Genomic DNA, 19,537 nt, shown 5'->3' with positions numbered 1-19,537 from the left:
TGGATATTTTTTGAATTCCAACAGACTTTAACTTTTTACTGAAGCATAAATTCAGTAAATTTGAATTTATTTATTCTGGCAGAAATGTATGCATATCACAGAGATATACATCTTAAAATTTTACAAAGTGAGCACACCTGTGCAATCAGCATTCAACTCAGGAAAAACATTGTCAGTTTCCAGACCAGGCACCTTTTCCTACCTCCTATCAACAGCCTCTTCACCCAAGGATAGCCATTTTTCTGATTCTGTTTTTAAGAAAAACATTGAGATATAATTTATATACAATAAAATTCACCCATCCTAAGTGTACGATTCAATGATTTTTAGTAAATTTACTGTAGTCTAGTTTTAAAACATATGTATGAATATAATTTAACCAGTTTCATTTTGTTGAATATGCAGTGTAATTCCAGTTTTTCACTATTGAAGTACTGCTATAGTGATTTTCCATGCATATCTTTATATGTACTTCTGATTTCATCAGGATAGGTTCCTAAAAGTAAAGTCACCAGTTCAAAGAATATGTGCATTTTTATGGCTTTTGATACATGGTACCAAATTACCTTTGAAAACAGTTGAACCTAATATACTCCCACTGTCAGTAGATGAGTGTCTTTTTTTTTCCCCCCTGCCACCTCAACGTCAGGTGTATTTTTTTTTTTTTTTTTTTTTGTGGTACGTGTGCCTCTCACTGCTGTGGCCTCTCCCGCTGCGGAGCACACGCTCCGGACGCGCAGGCTCAGCGGCCATGGCTCACGGGCCCAGCTGCTCCGCGGCATGTGGGATCCTCCCAGTCCGGGGCATGAACCTGTCCCCTGCATCAGCAGGCGGACTCTCAACCACTGCGCCACCAGGGAAGCCCGAGGTGTATTTTTTAAGAGTTATTATCAGTTTGGTGGATAAAATATGGTTTTAATGTTCATTTCTTTAATTACTACTGTAAGTGAATATTATTTTATATATTTAGTGACTATTTCTAATTTTTCTTTATGATTTGCCTGATACTGTTCTCTCAGTTTATTTCTTAATGTTATTTCTTTTTATTTTTAAAATATTTCAGTATATTAAAGGATGTGGATCTTTCTGGTGTTACGAATACTTTCCCCCAATTTGCTTTATGTCATGCTCATTTTTCATAATGAAATAGATTAGGATTTTGTGTCTTAATGTCAAAAACAAAAATTTGTGTTTTACTCTACCAGCCTTTGGAAATTTATCGTGGTAATTTTTAAATTGGAGGCAATATTGAATTATATGAATAAAACATTTTTATTAAAGTGTGTACCTTTCATAATTTGAAATTTAAAAAATTCAGGTAGACATATAAAACTAATTTATTATGCTTTGTTGCCAAACTTGGTCTTTCTAGGCATTTATACTTAAGCATGAACATTGACGACAAACTGGAAGGATTATTTCTTAAATGTGGCGGCATAGACGAAATGCAGTCTTCCAGGGCAATGGTTGTAATGGGTGGAGTGTCTGGCCAGTCTACTGTGTCTGGAGAGCTGCAGGAGTCAGTTCTTCAAGATCGGAGTATGCCTCACCAGGAGATCCTTGCTGCAGATGAAGTGTTACAAGAAAGTGAAATGAGACAACAGGATATGATATCACATGATGAACTCATGGTCCATGAGGAGACAGTGAAAAATGATGAAGAGCAGATGGAGACACATGAAAGACTTCCTCAAGGACTACAGTATGCACTTAATGTCCCTGTAAGTAACTCCTTTATAAGATACTAAACTTACAGTTAGAAACATAATTAATTTTGTATTAAGTGATACAAGTCATTGAAGAAATTTCAGAAAGTGTTTAAAGGCTGAATATAAATAGTTCAAATGGCCATTATTAAATAGATATACTAAATATTGCTTAAAAATCATAGTTGAAAAGGCAAAATTAAGTTTTGATATTACATACATTTCAGAAACTTTTCTAGATAACATTTATTTATCTGTTTATCAGGGTTACTGTGTATTGAATTTTTGTGTGTGTGTATTAAATTTTAAGTGCTTAATTTTAAAAGATACTTTGTTTCAACTTCTGGATTTCTCCTTAAAGAGTAGAAGGATTGAATCTGGAGCACAGCTAGAAAAAGATTGTATACTTCAGAGTTTTTCCTTCAAATCCTGTAACTCTTGGCAGTTCCTGCCATCTTTATTTTTTTCATTATCTGTAAAAAGGATATCAGCTCTTCAGTCTGTTTACCCTGGATGTCACAGGTCATCACCTAAGGTACTCCTTTGTAGGCACCCATAACTTTTTTTTTTCAATTCAAACGAACATTTATTGGGCCCACATTAAACGGGACATGGTGAAGAGATTACGAGATGTCCCTTTTCTGTCTGTGTACAATTTCTGCCACTCTTTCCTCAAGTGGGTACATCCTATGTCTCAGTCTTTGCAATTATTCAAGCACCTATAACGGAATGGTAGGCTTGTTCAGAGGCTCAGAATCTTTTTAGAAAGTTGTAGTTAGCAGAGTGATGGTCACAGCTAATGAGAACTGCTTCATTTTCTAACAAAAAAACAAAAATAGTGAGCTGGACTCGTTGCTTCCCATGAAGATGCTGGGCTCATCTGGTGCTTCAGTCACGGGCTCTTTGGAATAACCAGCAGTGACATCTTCATAATCTTTACTCCATAAGTTTTCTGTCTGAAGTGACTCATTATCAACTCTGGCCTTAGTGACTTCTTCCTCAGAGCTGAAGGTGTTTAATTCTACATTAGTAGGTAATGCGAAAGTCTGTGTGTTCTCCAAATACAAGTCAATGGTTGTTTCTGTATCTTGGTCACTGGTCAAGTGTAGTAGGACAGTGGTTGACTGACTGTAGGTCAGTGATGAATTCTGGGAGTAGTGTGGGGTAAGTCACAGCCAGGGCAAACCAGGCAGAGAGGAGCAGGGCCTTCCTGAGCATGGTGCTGATGCTGGCGGGGAGTGTGGGAGGCTTACGAAGGTAAGGAGGCTGAGTGTTTTTCTTTGCCTTCTTGTATCTTTATTTTTACCTGATGACCAGCAAAACTACAACTGTAATGTAATCCTCTTCTATTGTTTATGTGATATTAAACCTGGATCCTTTCAGTACTTCTGATATACTGTGCTTTTTCTTTTGCTTTAGGGCCTTTGTATATCCTACTTGTAATATTCCCCTCAGTCATAGCCCCTCCCTGTTTTTTAACCTAGTTAAAACTTCATCATCGGGCTTCCCTGGTGGCGCAGTGGTTGAGAGTCCGCCTGCCGATGCAGGGGACACGGGTTCGTGCCCCGGTCTGGGAAGATCCCACATGCCGCGGAGCGGCTGGGCCCGTGAGCCATGGCCGCTGAGCCTGCGAGTCCAGAGCCTGTGCTCCGCAACGGGAGAGGCCACAACGGTGAGAGGCCCGCGTATGGAAAAAAAAACCAACAAAAAAACTTCATCATCATCAGCTTGCCACTTCTCTCTGGTCTAGGTGTAGTTCCTGCAATAGGGACTTGTTCACTGTCTGTCTCTCAGATAGATAGTAGGCTCTATCTATGTATGACAGCATGAATTTTGTCTTATTTTCTATTATGTCCCAGGTGTTGGCACATGGTGTGAATGAATGGATAACTACTTACAGTTGTGTTCTAACACATGTGCTCACGAACTTTTACCTAGTCCATTGCAGTAGCCTTTTCCTTTTTCAGCCTGTTGATGGTGATGGAGTACATTAATTAATTTTTAACTGTTGAATCAGCCTTGCATACCTGGAAGAAATTCCACTTTGTTGTGGCTTATAATTCTTTTTACACATTGTTTGATTCAGATTACTAATAGCTGTTGAGGATTTTTGCATCTATGTTCATGAGATAGATTGGTCTAGTTTTCTTTTTGTGCAATATCTTTGTCTGGTTTGGATATTAGAATAATCCTGGCCTCATAGAATGAGTTAGGAGTATTCCCTCTGCTTTGGTCTTCTGGGAGAGTGTAGAGAATTGGTATAATTTCTTCCTTGAATGTTTGGTGGAGTTCACCAGTGAATCCATAGGGCCTGGTACTTTCTTTTTTGGAAGGTTATTAGTTACTGATTCAATTTCTTTAATAGCTATAGACCTATTCAGATTGTCTGTTTCTTCTTGTGTGAGTTTTGACAGATTGTGTCTTCTGAGGAATTGGTTCAATTCATCTAGGTTATCAAATTTGTGGGCATAGAGTTGTTCATAGTATTCCTTTATTATCCTTTTAATGTCTATGGTGTCTGTAGTGATGTCCCCACTTTCATTTCTGATATCAGTAATTTATATCTTCTTTTTTTCTTAGCCTGGCTAGAGGCTTGCTGCCTTTTTTTTTAAAAAGGATCTTAACAGTTTTTAAGCATATGGTATTACATACAGTATCAGCATACAGTTAACTATACTCACATTGTTGTACAGTAGATCTCTAGAACTACTGTACAACTGTTGCATCTTGTAAAGCTGAATCTCTATACTTACTGAACACCAATTCCCCATTTTTACCTCCCCCCAGTAAAGACTTACTAATTTTATAGAGAACTAGCTTTTGATTTTTTCTCTTGATATCCAGTTTTCAGTTTCATTGATTTCTGCTCTGAGTTTTACGATTTCTTCTGTGGATTTAATTTGCCATCTGCCCCTCCAGTTTTCAGTGGTGGAAGTTTAGGTGATTGATTTAGATCTTTTCTGATATATAGAAATGGCATTCTCATATAGCATTCAATGATATAAATTTCTCTCTAAGTACTGCTTTCAGTGTCCCTCACATTTTGATAAGTTGTATTTTTATTTTCATTTAGTTCATTTTATCTTTTAATTTCTTCTGAGACTTCTTTGATTCATGTGTTATTTGGAAGTATGTTGTTTAATATCCAAGCATTTGGGGATTTTCCAACTATTTTTCTGTTACTGATTTCTAGTTTAGTTCTGTTGTGGTCTGAGAGTGTTTATTATATGATTTTCTGTTCTTTTACATTTGGGAAGTTGTGTTTTATGGCCCTGAATGTCATCTGTCTTGGTGAATGCTCCATGTGAGATTGAGAAGTATTAGTGTTTTGCTGTTGTTGGATAAAGTAGTCTATTGATTGCAATAGCTTTTTTTTTAAATAAATTTATTATTTATTTTTGGCTGTATTGGGTCTTCATTGCTGTACATGGACTTTCTCTAGGTGCGGTGAGCAGGGGCTGCTCTTCATTGTGGTGTGCAAGCTTCTCATTGCGGTGGCTTCTCTTGTTGCAGAACACAAGCTCTAGGCACTCGGGCTCAGTAGTTGTGGCTCACGGGCTCTAGAGCACAGGCTCAGTAGTTGTGGCGCATGGGCTTAGTTGCTCCGTGGCATGTGAGATCTTTCCAGACCAGGGCTCAAACCCGTGTCCCCTAGCATTCGCAGGCAGATTCTTAACCACTGCACCACCAGGGAAGTTCCACAATAGCTTTCTTATTGGATTGATTGTAGCCTGACCCTTATCCAGTCTGTATTTCAGATGGTTCCTATAGTGATCTTTCCAAAACGATATTTATACTTATCACTCCCCTACCAAAACTTTTTCAGAGGTTTCTTATTGCTAAACAGCTGAAATGTATTTTGCTTGGGCTGAAAGGGCCTGTGATCAGGTCTCTTCTTATCTTATCCAGCCCCTGTGTACAGTGCTTCAAGCCCCTCTCCCCGCTTCATACTTTAAGTACACTGAAATTACATTAGTTGCCCAGGTCCAATATGATTTTTTCTGTTACTTCTGTACATGTTGTATATACCTGTAATACTCTTTGTTTGGCAGTCTACTGTTTTTCACTTCTCAAAACTTTCTTTTGTGTAATTTTCATTATAGTAACTAACTTATTTTTCATTTCTTGGCTTGCAGGACCCTGAGGTCTCTTTTCTGGAACCTGTATTTTAACTTTGTGTTCTCAGTAACTGGGCTGTGGTAGGCAGTCAGATATTTTTTGAGTGAAAGAAATTTTTTTTAATTGAGAAAAAGTTTAAATTGAAATGCTGTGAGATCCTAAGTTTATAGTTTAGAGTTTTGACAACTGCATAAACTTGTATAACCCACAAGGCATCAAGGTACAGAATATTTTCATCATCCTAGAAAGTTTGTGTTTCTTACTGGTCAGTTCACTCCACAACAGTTGTTGTGGGTTTTTTCCCCCCATCATAGATTAGTGTTGTCCTTTGAGAACTTTATGTGAATGGAATCATATGTAACTCTTGTGTCCAGCTTCTTTTTTTTTTCCACTATAGAATATCAATTTTATTTGAAAAAATTCTAATATAGAACTAAATAGGGACTTCCCTGGTGGCACAGTGGTTAAGAATCCGCCTGCCAGTGCAGGGGACACAAGTTTGAGCCCTGGTCCAACATGCCGCAGAGCAACTAAGCCCGTGTGCCACAGCTACTGAGCCTGCGCTCTAGAGCCTGTGAGCCACAACTACTGAGCCCTCGGGCCAAAACTGCTGAAGCTCATACTCCTAAAGCCCATGCTCCGCAACAAGAGAAGCCACCGCAATGAAAAGCCCTTGCACCGCAACAAAGAGTAGCCCCCAGTCGCCGCAACTAGAGAAAGCCTCTGCGCAGCAACAAAGAAAATAAATAAATAAAAATTTTAAAAAAGAACTAAATAGCTGTAACATCAGTATTTTTCACCTAGTTTTTACTTACTAATTGAAAAGTAACTGAAACAATGTAAAATAATAATTGCTTTTCCTGTGGATAAGTATATTAAAAAGTAACATTCATCTTCACAAAGTGTGCATTCCTATGTGTTATAGTATAATACCACAAGTTAGAGACTGATTGAGGGTTTCATTTGTCAGGTGTTGGTGCTGAACACCTCAAGCAGTAGTCTGTTGTGATGCATTTTAAATTAATTTTCAGTTGCATTAGAAAGAGAATGATGGCTTGGTTATTTAGTTGTCACACTAATGAAGTAGGTCTTTTAAAATTTCTTCTCCAGCTTCTTTTGCTCAGCATAGTGTTTTTGCAGTTTTTCATGTTGGTTGGGTGTATAAGTAGTTCATCCCTTTTCATTGTTGATTAACATTCTGTTGTTTTATTATCCTAAAATTTTGTTTATTTATTTCCTTCTTTATGGTTATTTATTATCTCTAGTTTTCAACCTTTATGGATAAAGCTGCTATGAACATTGTTGTGCAAGTCTGTTTTCATTTCTTTTGGGTACATTTTTATAGAAGTTAAACTATTTCTCTTCTGTTTTCATTTTGTTTCATTTAGTGTCTATCTTTGCATTAGTATTACTCTTTTATTTTAAATTAATTTTTGTTGGAGTATAGTTGGTTTACAATGTTGTGTTAGCTTCTACTGCACAGCAAAATGAATCAGTCATACATATACATACATCCCCTCCCTTTTGGATTTCCCTCCTGCATCAGTATTGCTCTTGATAGCTGTATTTTTTTAATATAAATTTATTTATTTGTTTGTTTATGGCTGCGTTGGGTCTTTGTTGCTCTGTGTTCAAAAAATTTTCAATGTGTAATTGTTCATAACTAGTATATAGAAATGCAGTTGATTCTTTTTATATTGACCATGTATTCTGTGATCATGTTATATATACCTGTTAGTTCTAGTAAGATTCCTTAGGTTTATTCACAGTCCCTATTATCCATAAATTTTACATCTTCCTTTCCAATCTAACTTCTTTTTTCTTCCTTATTGTATTGACTAGGCCTCCAGTACAGTGTTGAATAGAAGCGGTAAAAGTAGACATCTTTGCTTTTTTCCTGATCTTTAGGGGACTGCATTCAGCTTTTCACCATTAAGAATTACTTTAGCTATAGATTTTTCTTAGGTGATCTTTATTTATTAGGTGGAAGAAGTTTTCCTTCTAGTTTGTTGAAATTTTTTAAAACTATGAATGGATGTATAACTTCATCAATATTTTTTCTGCATCTGTTAGATGATTATATGATTCCCCCCCTTTTTTAAAAATAAATTTATTTATTTTTGGCTGCGTTGAGTCTTCGTTGCTGCACGCGGGCTTTCTCTAGTTGCGCCAAGCGGGGGCTACTCTTCATTGCAGTGTGCGGGCTTCTCCTTGCGGTGGCCTCTCTTGTTGCAGAGCACGGGCTCTAGAGCGCAGGCTCAGTAGTTGTGGTGCACGGGCTTAGTTCCTCTGCGGCATGTGGGATTTTCCTGGACCAGGGCTTGAACCCTTGTCCCCTGCACTGGCAGGCGGATTCCCAACCACTGCGCCACCAGGGAAGTCCCTCCTCCCTTTTCTTAATATAGTGAATTTATTGATTGAATTTCAAATGTTAAATCAACCCTGCATTCCTGGGATAAACCACACTTGGTCATGATGTGTCATCTTTTTTATAAGTTGCTGGATTCAGTTTACTAATTTTTTTAAAAGAATTTTTTTGTGTATGTTTATGAGGGATACTAGTTTTCTTGCAGGCTTTGTTTTAAGTATACTGGCCACATTAAAAATGGGGTAGGAAATAGTTCCTTCTCTGTTTTCTGTAAGAGTTTGTGTAAGATTGGTATTATTTCTATCATACATATTTAGTAGACTTCACCAATAAAGCTAATCTTTGGCTGAGTTTTCTTTGTGGGAAAGTTTTTACTTCCAAATATAATTTTTAAAACATGTAAGGCTACTCAGATTTTAAATTTTATTCTTTTTTTTTTTTGCGGTACGCGGGCCTCTCACTGTTGTGGCCTCTCCCGATGCGGAGCACAGGCTCCGGACGCGCAGGCTCAGCGGCCATGGCTCACGGGCCCAGCTGCTCCACGGCATGTGGAATCTTCCCGGACCGCGGCACGAACCCTTGTCCCCTGCATCGGCAGGCGGACTCTCAACCACTGCGCCACCAGGGAAGCCCTTAAATTTTATTCTTGATTTAGTTTTGATAAATTATATTTTTCAAGGGATTTGTTCATTCTTTTATTTTTTAATTGAACAAAAATATTTATAATCTTTTCTTAATTCTTTTATTGTCTAAAGGATTTGTAATAATTTCTCTTTTCACATTCCTGATAGTGCTAATTGTCTTTTTCTTGATTAATCTGGGTAGAGGTTTATCAGTTTTACTGGTCTCTTCAAAGATTAAGGTTTGGTTTTATTGAGCTCACTATCGTTCATTTGAACTTTCTTTCATCTTTACTCTCATTTATTTCTTTCCTTCTGCTTACTTTATTTTTAATTTGCTCTTCTTTTCGTAGCTTCTTAAAGTAGAAGTTTAGATGACTGTTTTAGACCTTTCTTTGTATACATGTAGGTAAGTGTAACTACCATGACTCTCAGGATACAGAACATCATACCAAAGATCTTCCTGATGCTACCCCTCTGTAGTCACACCTCTTCTTGTTACCCCCACCATTCCTAACCCCTGGCTATCCTACCCTAATCTGTTTTCCATCTCTAAAACTTTGTCATATTGAGAATATTATATCATGGAATCATATAGTATGTGACCTTTTGAGACTGACTTTTTTCACTTAATGCCCTTGAGAGCCATCTGAGTTGTTGTATATATCAATTCTTTGTTCTTTTTAATTATATAGTAGTATTCCATGGTATGGTTGTACCACAGTTTAAACATTCACTTATCGAGAGACATTTTAATTGTTTCCATGTTTTGGCTATTACAAATAAAGCTGCTGTTAACATTCGTGTGTAGGTTTTTGTGTGAGCGTAGGTGTACGTATCTCCAGGATAAATACCTTATCATACCCCTGCCACTGGATATAATCACTCCTAACATTTTGGTGTATGTTCTTCAGTGCTTCTTTGATATGCCTACCATGCATAGGGTCATGTTGCTTTTTATCTATTCTTTCCATTTACCAGCATGGTTTGCACTTTTCTCAACTCCTTACTCTTCTAATACTTCTTAAATACCTGCTTGATATTCCAAATTTTGGATAGTCCATAATTGAGTCCTGTTACTCGTAACAGATGATGATAAATTTGAGTCCCTTGTGAGAATGAATCAATGAAAAGTTGTCTCATACTGTATACCAAATGGCAGAATTTAGGATTTGTGTAATACTGCTTTATAGTAGTACATAACAGACATGAGACATTTTGTCCCTTACTTACTACTTATGCATTCCTGCTGATAAGGCAAAGTGGTGAAGGGCAGGTCTTGGGATCATGAATATACATTTTTGAGTTAAATAGAGGGCATTGATGTAGAACAGTATGATCCAGGTCCCCCAGAATGTGAAAGCTTAAGCTACATGGCCTTTCATCCTTTCTAGATTGTGTGCTAAAAGTCTTTTAAAAATAGATATTGAACATATAAGTGTTTTTTCCTTTTATTTGCTCATTCACTTGTAAGTCACAAAGAACTTTATTTCATATTAACTTTTTTTTGTTAATTCAAAACAAAAAGTTGAGTTTTGTGTTTTCTTAAACTGTTTGTTAATAACAGTTTAGGTTCTGTAGCCTATGTAAACACCCTATTGTTTCGTGACAGTTGAAGTAAAAGTTTTCCATTTGTGGTAACTGCTGGTTTTCAGGATTTATCTTGACCTTACTACTCTCAATCAATCACCCAGCTTCAACTCTGTGGCTCTACATTTTCAACAGCAGTCTGAAGTCTGCAGGCCAACCTTTTTTAAAATTTTAAATATTTTATTTATTTATTTTTGGCTGCGTTAGGTCTTCGTTGCCGTGCACGGGCTTTCTCTAGTTTTGGCAAGTGGGGGCTATTCTTTGTTGCGGTGCGCGGACTTCTCATTGCGGTGGCTTCTCTTGTTGTGGAGCACGGACTCTAGGCAGAGGGGCTTCAGTAGTTGCGGCAGTCGGGCTCAGTTGTTGTGGCTCGTGGGCTCTACAGCGCAGGCTCAGTAGTTGTGGCGCATGGGCTTAGTTGCTCCGTGGCGTGTGGGATCTTCCTGGACCAGGGCTCAAACCCGTGTCCCCTGCATTGGCAGGTGGATTCTTAACCACGGCGCCACCAGGAAGTCCTGCAGGCCAACTTGTGAATGTCCGTAGTTTGCTCATTAGAACTTTGTTTTCAGAGATGTTAGAAATTTGAATTAAAATGAGCTAAAACTAATATTTCAGTTCCTCAGTTGCATTAGCCACATTTCAAGTGCTCAGTAGCCACATGTGGTTAATGGCTTCTGTATTAGCATAGATAAAGAATATTTCCATCATTGCTGGAAGCGTTATTGGATAGCACTGTGTTAGAAAGCTTCTCAACTCAAAAACTAAATCTATTTCAGAAACTTGAAAAAAAGTATTTGGCTTATCCTTTTAATTCTTACACCCATAGAAGAGGGATTGGGAACTTTATAGTCTATATTTTTCCAGTTTGATATCAAGTATGTTGAAGAGTAAAGGACATGTTTGTATTGACAAAATAGAACAAACTGTCATTCGTAACGATATATGCCACATTTGTTTTCTAGAAGGCTATTGGATTGTACTTGAACGAAAGGATTTTATAAATTAGGAGCTATAAAAAATCATGTTCTAGTGATTTGATGATATAATAAAGTGTAAGTTATTTCAGGTATTTATGACTCCTGAAAAAATATACTTCAGCGCTTGTGTAGCTTTTTAATTTTAGTCATGAATTTCTGTGCTGTAAAACAGCATGAATAAAATTGTAGACATCCTTTTATGCATTTAGTATTTATGATTATTTTGTTTAATGGTCTAGGAAACTCAAAGACTTATTTAGCCCTTGCTTTAAGACCTCTCTTTTGTTTTTAGTTTTAAAATTGCCTTAAATCCTGTCACTAGTTTAAGGAGAATTGTATAGATATTTCCCCAAATACATGTTGCTCCAGTCAATAAAACTCCAATATGCTGTTGCTAGGAATTTGAGTATATGTCCTGTAATGAGTGACTTTTCCTCTCCTATTTAACAACAACAAAAATAATAATCATTTTATCCATGTCAGTGATTTTAAGATACTTAACTATTTTTGCCACATATTTTATACTCTGTTTTAGTTGCCGGATTGTATTACATTTATTGGTAACAAATGATCTTTCACAATCATCCTAGAAGGTGACAAGTCTGTGTGGCTCTATTTATTTGCTTAAATAGTCATTGGTAGGATATGTTTCTTCCTCTCTTTCTGGCTAACTCCCAACTTGTTATCCCTATGACATTGTATACTTTTTCAACAAAGTTATTTATTCGTTGTAGCCAGTTCTTATTACCATTGTATTTCTTTTAAAGTTCGTTTGGGGGACTCAGAAGTAATTTTATGTTCCTTGCAGCTTGGGTCCTTGTCTTTTGAGGCGATTGCATTGGCTTTTATTGGGTCTGTATACTTAAAGAGGTACTCCCCCCACCCGCATTCAAATGCTTTTTACTTCAGCATACTCTTCGGCTGTCATTTTCAGAAACACATTTATTAATTGAGCTCATTTTAAAGAAAATATATGGTAATTTATATCAGTTCTCTAGGGTTTTTATTTTAAACAAGATTTTACTTGCTTGTATGGCGCTTAGAAAGTGTCCTATTTGATAGGAAATCAATATTTTAGCAGAAAATATGGAGTGAGTAATCTTGCTTTATAGTTTTTCCTGGTGATAGTCATATTATTGCTTATTGTTACTGATTTCAACTCACCTGGCAGGTCGATGAATCAAGGTACCTCCACTAGTAGGTTGTTTTAGAGAGCTAACCCAGAATGGTCTATTTTTCAGTATCCTCCAGTGCTCGTAAAGTTGTTGGACTCAATTTATCTTTTTCTTTTCCCCTTAGGTGGACATAAATTGTTAATAGAAGATTTCTTTTTGGATTCTTTAATAACATAGCCAGTCTCCTAACACTTTTCATATAGTTCTGCCTGATCTTTGATGTCTAATTGCTTGGTTTGGAATTGTGAGATAGTGGTACTGAATGAGAATTACACTCTTTCTTACATCAAGTAGTGCCCAGATTGTAAATCATTATAGACAAGGCTGTGATAGGGTCATTCTAGCTAGATCAGTCTCAGAGATGTCTACTTGGGGTTTTTTCATAATTGTATGATGAAGTTTATTATAAAAGGACTACATAGTCCTTATAAAAATTAAAATAGTATAGAAGAGAACAAAGAAAAAAGTAAAAGTTCCTTGTTTCCTACTCTGATTCCAAAGAGATAACCACTAAGACTGATATCCTGGAAATTTTAAATTTATAACAAACGTACAGAATATGTGTCTGTATTTATTTCTATATAATGTGTTTTGTAAATATATATCTTATGAAAATATACATTTTGTTTTATACAAATTAGATGTTATTTTTATATACTTCTGAAATTTGCATTATTCATTTAATAACATTTTGTAGAAATTTCCATGTTATTGCATATAAAGCTTATTTATTTTAATGAATGATTAAATGACGTGCCTTATTTTATTTAACCGCTCCCCTATTGATGGATATTTGTTATTACTAGATTTGTTTGAATGAAATAATGATGAAAGGATCATGCTTATATATATAGATATCTATATACACAAGCATGTTTCTTGTATCTATCTATATGTCTACATATTTGTAAAGCTCTTTCTCTAGGTATATGTCTTTTTATTGAAATACAGCATTCATACAGAAAAGTGCACAAATTGTAAGTCACGAATTTCCTCAAAAATGAACATACATGTGTAACCGATACATTAAGACATAGAACATTATCAGTATCCCAGAGGCCCTCCCCTTCTTGTATCCCTTTTAGTCACAACCCTCCTCTAATTCCTAAAGATACCCCTGCCTAAACACTTTTATCATGGTCAATTAGCTTTACCTGACTTTGAATTCAGTATAAATAGAATCATGTACTATCTACTCTGATGTCTGATTTCTTTGTTTTACATTTTTTATGAGGTATGTCCATGTTATTGCATAGGTAGTTGTTTATTCTCATTTCTGTATAATTGTCAGTTGTGTGAATGTATCAAAATTTATTCATTCTAGTATATCTAATATAATAGCCATCTTGTTTCAAGATGTTGGCTGTTCTGAAAAGTGCTCTTTTGTTTTGGCTGTGCCAAGTGGCTTGCAGGATCTTAATTCCCCGACCAGGGATTGAACCCCGGGCCCTGGCGGTGAAAGCTCTGAGTCCTAAACCACTGGACTGCCAGGGAATTCCCTGCTGTGTATATTCATGGCTGTGTCTTTCGGTGCAAGTGCACACTCATTTCTGTTGGTTTTATGCTGCTTAGGATTGAGTTTGCTGGGTATGAATATGTTCAGCTATAGGAATTTCTGTCAGAAGTTTTTCTCAATGGTTTTGCCAATTTATACTAATTGCTCTGTATCCTTGGTATCTGTTAGGTTGCATTTCACTGATAACTAATGAAATTGAGTGCCTTTCATGTTTACTGACAATTTGGATATTATTTTTTTGTAAGGTACTTGTTCATCTTTTGCCCATTTTTCTATTAGGTTTCTTTCTCTTATAGATTTGTAATAGTTCTTTATATATTTATTGGATATATATATATATATCAGTTAACTTTTCCACTCTTCCGCTCTGATTTGCCTCTTTACTCTTTTGATGAACAGAAGTCAGTGTTAATGAAGTTCAATTTATGTCTTTTCCCTTTGGTGTTTTGTGTATCCTATTTAAGAATTCTTTGCCTGCCCCAAGGTGATGAAGTTACTTTCCTTTGTTAACTTCTAGAAACTTTGATTTTCCTTTTCCATTTAGATTAACAATCCGTTTGGAATTGATTTTTGCTGATGATGTGAGATAGGGATCAAGATTTACTTGATGGCTTTTTCTTTTTTCCAACTCACCCATAGAAATTTTTTCAGTTTCACTTTGCTGGCTTAATGTTTCATTTCTTAGAATAGCTTAATGCATTAAGATAACAATGAATAGATTTTTCTTTGATTAATACTAGGGATGTGTACTAAGACTGGACTTAATGTCTTTTTAGGATTATAAAGTAACACATGTTTGTTGAGAAAATGTAAAAATTTAAAAACTATAAAGAAGATAATAAAAATTGCTGTAATCTTACTACTCTAGGATAATCACTAACATTTTGTTGTTAATATTTTAGTGTTTCCTTTTTTTGTTTGTTTTCTGCATATGTTATGTTTATATAAAATGTGCTGTATATGTATTTGTGTTTGTGAAAAATTGTAAAAATATATTTATCAACATATTTATCTATATCATTTAACCTCAAACAATGAGCATCTCACTATGTCATTAATATTATTCAAAAGTAAGATTTCTAATTACTGTATGTCATATAGCTGTACTGTAATTTATCTCACTCTTTCTTTACTGGGTATTAGACTGTTCACACTTTATTTATGATCGTAAATAATATTGTGATGTTACATGTAGGCGTTGTTGTCATGTGCGATTATTTCTTCAGTATAGGTTTCTTAAGACTCTTGATTATATACTGGCCAATTTATAGCCCACAAATGTTGATCAATTTATTCTCCCTCTAGTAGTGTATGAGATTCCCAATTTAATGTCTTTTTAAATGATCTGGAGTAGGAAATGTGAAATATAATTTCCAGATTTGTACGTGATATTGAGAAAAAAGGAAAACAACTGGACTTGGTCTTGGGTTGGGAGTGGAGAAGAAAATTAAAAGATGTCTTTAGATGGGAGACTGGGATATAATACAGCATATTGAAAGGCACGGGGAAGAAAAGAAAGGCAGGGAGTTTGGAAGGAGGTTCTGATGTGAAAAAAGGTTTTATTTTTAGCAGTATTGAGTTTTAGATAATAGGATGTCTAAGTGGAGATGTCTGTAGAAATTGGTAATCTTCTATGTATCTAAGCAATTACACATCTGCAGTTGTGTAATAATAATTAATAACCATAGATATTTATTTAGAACTTGAAGGTTTTCAGGGTGCTTTTTATGTAATCTCATTTGATTTTCTGATGTGTATAAGCTGGATATTATTATACCACTAATAAACAGATGAGGAAATGATTATGATAATCAGTAACATCAAAAAATCAACTATATATTGCTATGTACTATAGTTGATGCTTTACATATATAATCTCTTTTAACTCTACAGAAGTTCCGTGAGGAATATTCCCTCCATTTATAGGTGAAGAAAGTTCCAAATGATTAAATTTTAGTTGTTTACCCTCATGCTGCTAGTATTACTCTTTGGGATTAGACTGTATTTCTTTTAACTCCCAACCTGTGCTTTTTTTATTTTTCCGTGCTACTTATGGAAGCCAAGTTTACCCAATAATAATTGGAAGAGAAGGGATTGAAACTCAAGTCTTAACACTTCAATAAATATTGTTGACATTTTGTCCACTTAATTTTTTTAAAAATTATTTCTTTTCTCTTGAACCACTAGAAGTTCTTTCCACATTTTGGCAGCAACCTAACTATAGTTTATATAAGGGAAAATGAAATATGTTTGTGTAAAAATCTTTTTAAATAAGTTTGATTAATTTAGATTTTTAAGAAGCAGTTATATTGGGTTGGCCAAAAGGTTCATTCGGTTTTTTCCGTAAGATGGTCTAGTAGCACTAAGTTGTCTTTAACTTCATTCGAAACAATTTTGTTTGATTGTATTGTGACAGCTGTCATATCAGTATGCATTAAAAAAATATATCAAAATTGGTGAATTTTTGTGTAGCCATTTTAATATTGGAGATGGAAGAAAAAAAGCAACATTTTTGGTGTATTATGCTTTATTATTTCAAGAAAGGTAAAAACCCAACTGAAATGCAAATGGAGAAGGTGCTGTGACTGATTGAACGTGTCAAAAGTGGTTTGCGAAGTTTCCTGGAGATTTCTCCCTGGACGATGCTTCTCGGTTGGGTAGACCAGTTGAAGTTGATAGTGATCACATCAAGACCTTAATTGAAAACAATCAATGTTATACCACGAGGGAGATAGCCGACATACTCAATATATCCAAATTAAGCTTTGAAAATCATTTGCACCAGCTTGGCTATGTTAATCACTTTGATATTTGGGTTCCACATAAGTTAAGTGAAAAAAACCTTTTTGACTGTATTTCCGCATGCGATTCTCTACTTTTTTGGGGAAGCTTTTTGGTTTTTTTTGTGTGTGTGTGGTATGTGGGCCTCTCACTGTTGTGGCCTCTCACGTTGCGGAGCACAGGCTCTGGACGCACAGGCTTAGTGGCCATGGTTCACGGGCCCAGCTGCTCTGCGGCATGTGGGATCTTACTGGACCGGGGCACGAACCCATGTCCCCTGCATTGGCAGGCGGACTCTCAACCACTGCGCCACCAGGGAAGCCCTGGGAAGCATTTTTTAAAAATTGACTAATTTATTTTTGGCTGCGTTGGGTCTTCGTTGCTGCGGGTGGGCTTTCTCTAAGTTGTGGCGAGCGGGGGCTACTCTTTGTTGTGGTGCGCCGGCTTCTCGTTGCGGTGGCTTCTCTTGTTGTGGAACACGGGCTCTAGGCGTGCAGGCTTCAGTAGTAGTGGCACGCGGGCTCAGTAGTTGTGGCTCTCGGGTTCTAGAGCACAGGCTCAGTAGTTGTGCACGGTCCTAGTTGCTCCAAGGTGTGTGGAATCTTCCTGGACCAGGGATTGAACTCATGTCCCTTGCATTGGCAGCTGGATTCTTTTTTTTTTTTTAACATCTTTATTGGAGTATAATTGCTTTACAATGGTGTGTTAGTTTCTGCTTTATAACAAAGTGAATCAGCTATACATACGGCAGGCGGATTCTTAACCACTGTGCCGCCAGGGAAGTCCCACGATTCTCTACTTAAACGTAATGAAAACGTTCTGTTTTTAAAGCAAATTGTGATGCGCGATGAAAAGTGGGTACTGTACAGTAATGTGGAACGGAAGAGACTGTGGGGCAAGCGAAATGAACCACCACCAACCACACCAATGGCTGGTCTTCATCCAAAGAAGGTGAGGTTGTGTATATGGTGGGATTGGAAGGGAGTCCTCTATTATGAGCTCCTTCTGGAAAACCAAGCAATTCATTCCAACGAGTACTGCTCCCAATTAGACCAACTGAAAGCAGCACTCATCGAAAAGCATCCAGAATTAGTCAACAGAAAACGCATTATCTTCCATCAGGTTAATGCAAGACTGCATGTTTCTTTGATAACCAGGCAAAAACTGTTACAGCTTGGCTGGGAAGTTCTGATTCATCCTCCATATTCACCAGACATTGCACCTTCAGATTTTCATTTATTTCGGTCTTTACAAAATTCTCTTAATGGAAAAAATTTCAGTTTCTTGGAAGACTGTAAAAGGCACCTGGAACAGTTCTTTGCTCAAAAAGATAAAAAGTTTTGGGAACGTGGAATTATGGAGTTGCCTGAAAAATGGCAGAAGGTAGTGGAACAAAACAGTGAATACATTGTTCAATAAAGTCCTTGGTGAAAATGAAAAACGTGTCTTTTATTTTCACTTAAAAACTGAAGGAGGGCTTCCCTGGTGGTGCAGTGGTTGAGAATCTGCCTGCCAATGCAGGAGACACGGGTTCGAGCCCTGGTCTGGGAAGATCCCACATGCCGCGGAGCAGCTGGGCCCGTGAGCCGCAATTACTGAGCCTGCGCGTCTGGAGCCTGTGCTCCGCAACAAGAGAGGCCGCGATAGTGAGAGGCCCGCGCACCACAATGAAGAATGGCCCCCGCTTGCCACAACTAGAGAAAGCCCTCGCACAGAAACGAAGACCCAACACAGCCATAAATAAATAAATTAAAAAAAAAAATACTGAAGAATCTTTTCGGCCAACCCAATAGTAATGGAAATAACACCAGATTAAGAGATACAAAATCGTGGTTTAAGTCCTAGGGTTGAAATCCAATAGCTTGGGTAAGACACTTACCTCTGTGAAGTTTTAGTTTCTTTATTGGTAACATGAGGATAAAAAATAATTCACAGATAACAGTAAGTAGGATCTCTGTTGCTGGATTTGGAAGACTTGGGTGGAAATTTTTGTTTCCCTTAGGCAAATAACCTTTCTCAGCCTTAGTTTTCTTATTTGTAAAATGGGATGAAAATGCTAACCTCATAGTCTTACTGTAGGATTAAATGCAATAGATTATACAGGATAGAGACCAAGAGCACCCCCCTCCCTCCCTGCATGCCCAACCATTGTATCCTTAGTACCTAGGACAGTGCCTGGTACATAGTAAATGTCAGATAAATCATAGTTACTATGCTGAGGAGGCATCACAAATTGTAGAACACCATACAAATGCTGTTTTTTAAAAAAATTTATTTATTTTATTTTTGGCTGCATTGGGTTTTCATTGCTGCTCACAGGCTTTCTCTAGTTGTGGTGAGCAGGGGCTACTCTTCATTGCAGTGCGTGGGCTTCTCAATGCAGTGGCTTCTCTTGTTGTGGGGCACGGGCTCTAGGCGCGCAGGCTTCAGTAGTTGTGGCACGCGGGCTCAGTAGTTGCGGCTTGCGGGCTCTAGAGCGCAGTCTCAGTAGTTGTGGCACACGGGCTTAGTTGCTCCGCGGCATGTGGGATCTTCCCAGACTAGGGCTCAAACCCACATCCCCTGCATTGGCAGGCGGATTCTTAACCACTGTGCCACCAGGGAAGACCCTGGGTTTTTTTTTTTAATTGAAGAGTAGTTGATTTACAATGTTGTGTTAGTTTCTGGTTTAAAACAAAGTGATTC

The 19,537-nt window shown here is 37.0% G+C and overlaps 1 protein-coding gene and 1 long non-coding RNA gene across 7 annotated transcripts in view; one reads left to right on the top strand and one right to left on the bottom strand.

Moving 5' to 3' along the window:
* ZNF148 (zinc finger protein 148) overlaps nucleotides 1-19,537 on the top strand; it is a 130,581-nt gene that overhangs the window by 48,113 nt on the left and 62,931 nt on the right. For all 6 annotated transcript variants that reach the window (XM_027107047.1, XM_027107079.1, XM_027107072.1 and 3 more), the window contains one exon: nucleotides 1,373-1,721. In XM_027107047.1, coding sequence (XP_026962848.1) covers nucleotides 1,389-1,721 — 333 coding nt within the window. In that variant the 5' untranslated portion in view covers nucleotides 1,373-1,388. The remainder of the gene's footprint in view (nucleotides 1-1,372; nucleotides 1,722-19,537) is intronic.
* LOC113620783 (uncharacterized) lies at nucleotides 8,802-17,821 on the bottom strand. Its single transcript, XR_003432916.1, has 3 exons — nucleotides 17,669-17,821; nucleotides 16,087-16,093; nucleotides 8,802-8,825 (listed from the first exon to the last, which is right to left on the bottom strand). It is a non-coding gene; the product is annotated as an uncharacterized LOC113620783 (long non-coding RNA).

The sequence above is a fragment of the Aethalodelphis obliquidens genome, unplaced genomic scaffold, assembly GCF_003676395.1.
Source record: "Aethalodelphis obliquidens isolate GAN/ISIS:26980383/991018 unplaced genomic scaffold, ASM367639v1 scaffold1, whole genome shotgun sequence".
Lineage (NCBI taxonomy): Eukaryota > Metazoa > Chordata > Mammalia > Artiodactyla > Delphinidae > Aethalodelphis > Aethalodelphis obliquidens.
The sequence above is the reverse complement of the archived record's forward strand: the minus strand, read 5'-3'. Positions and strand labels throughout refer to the sequence as shown.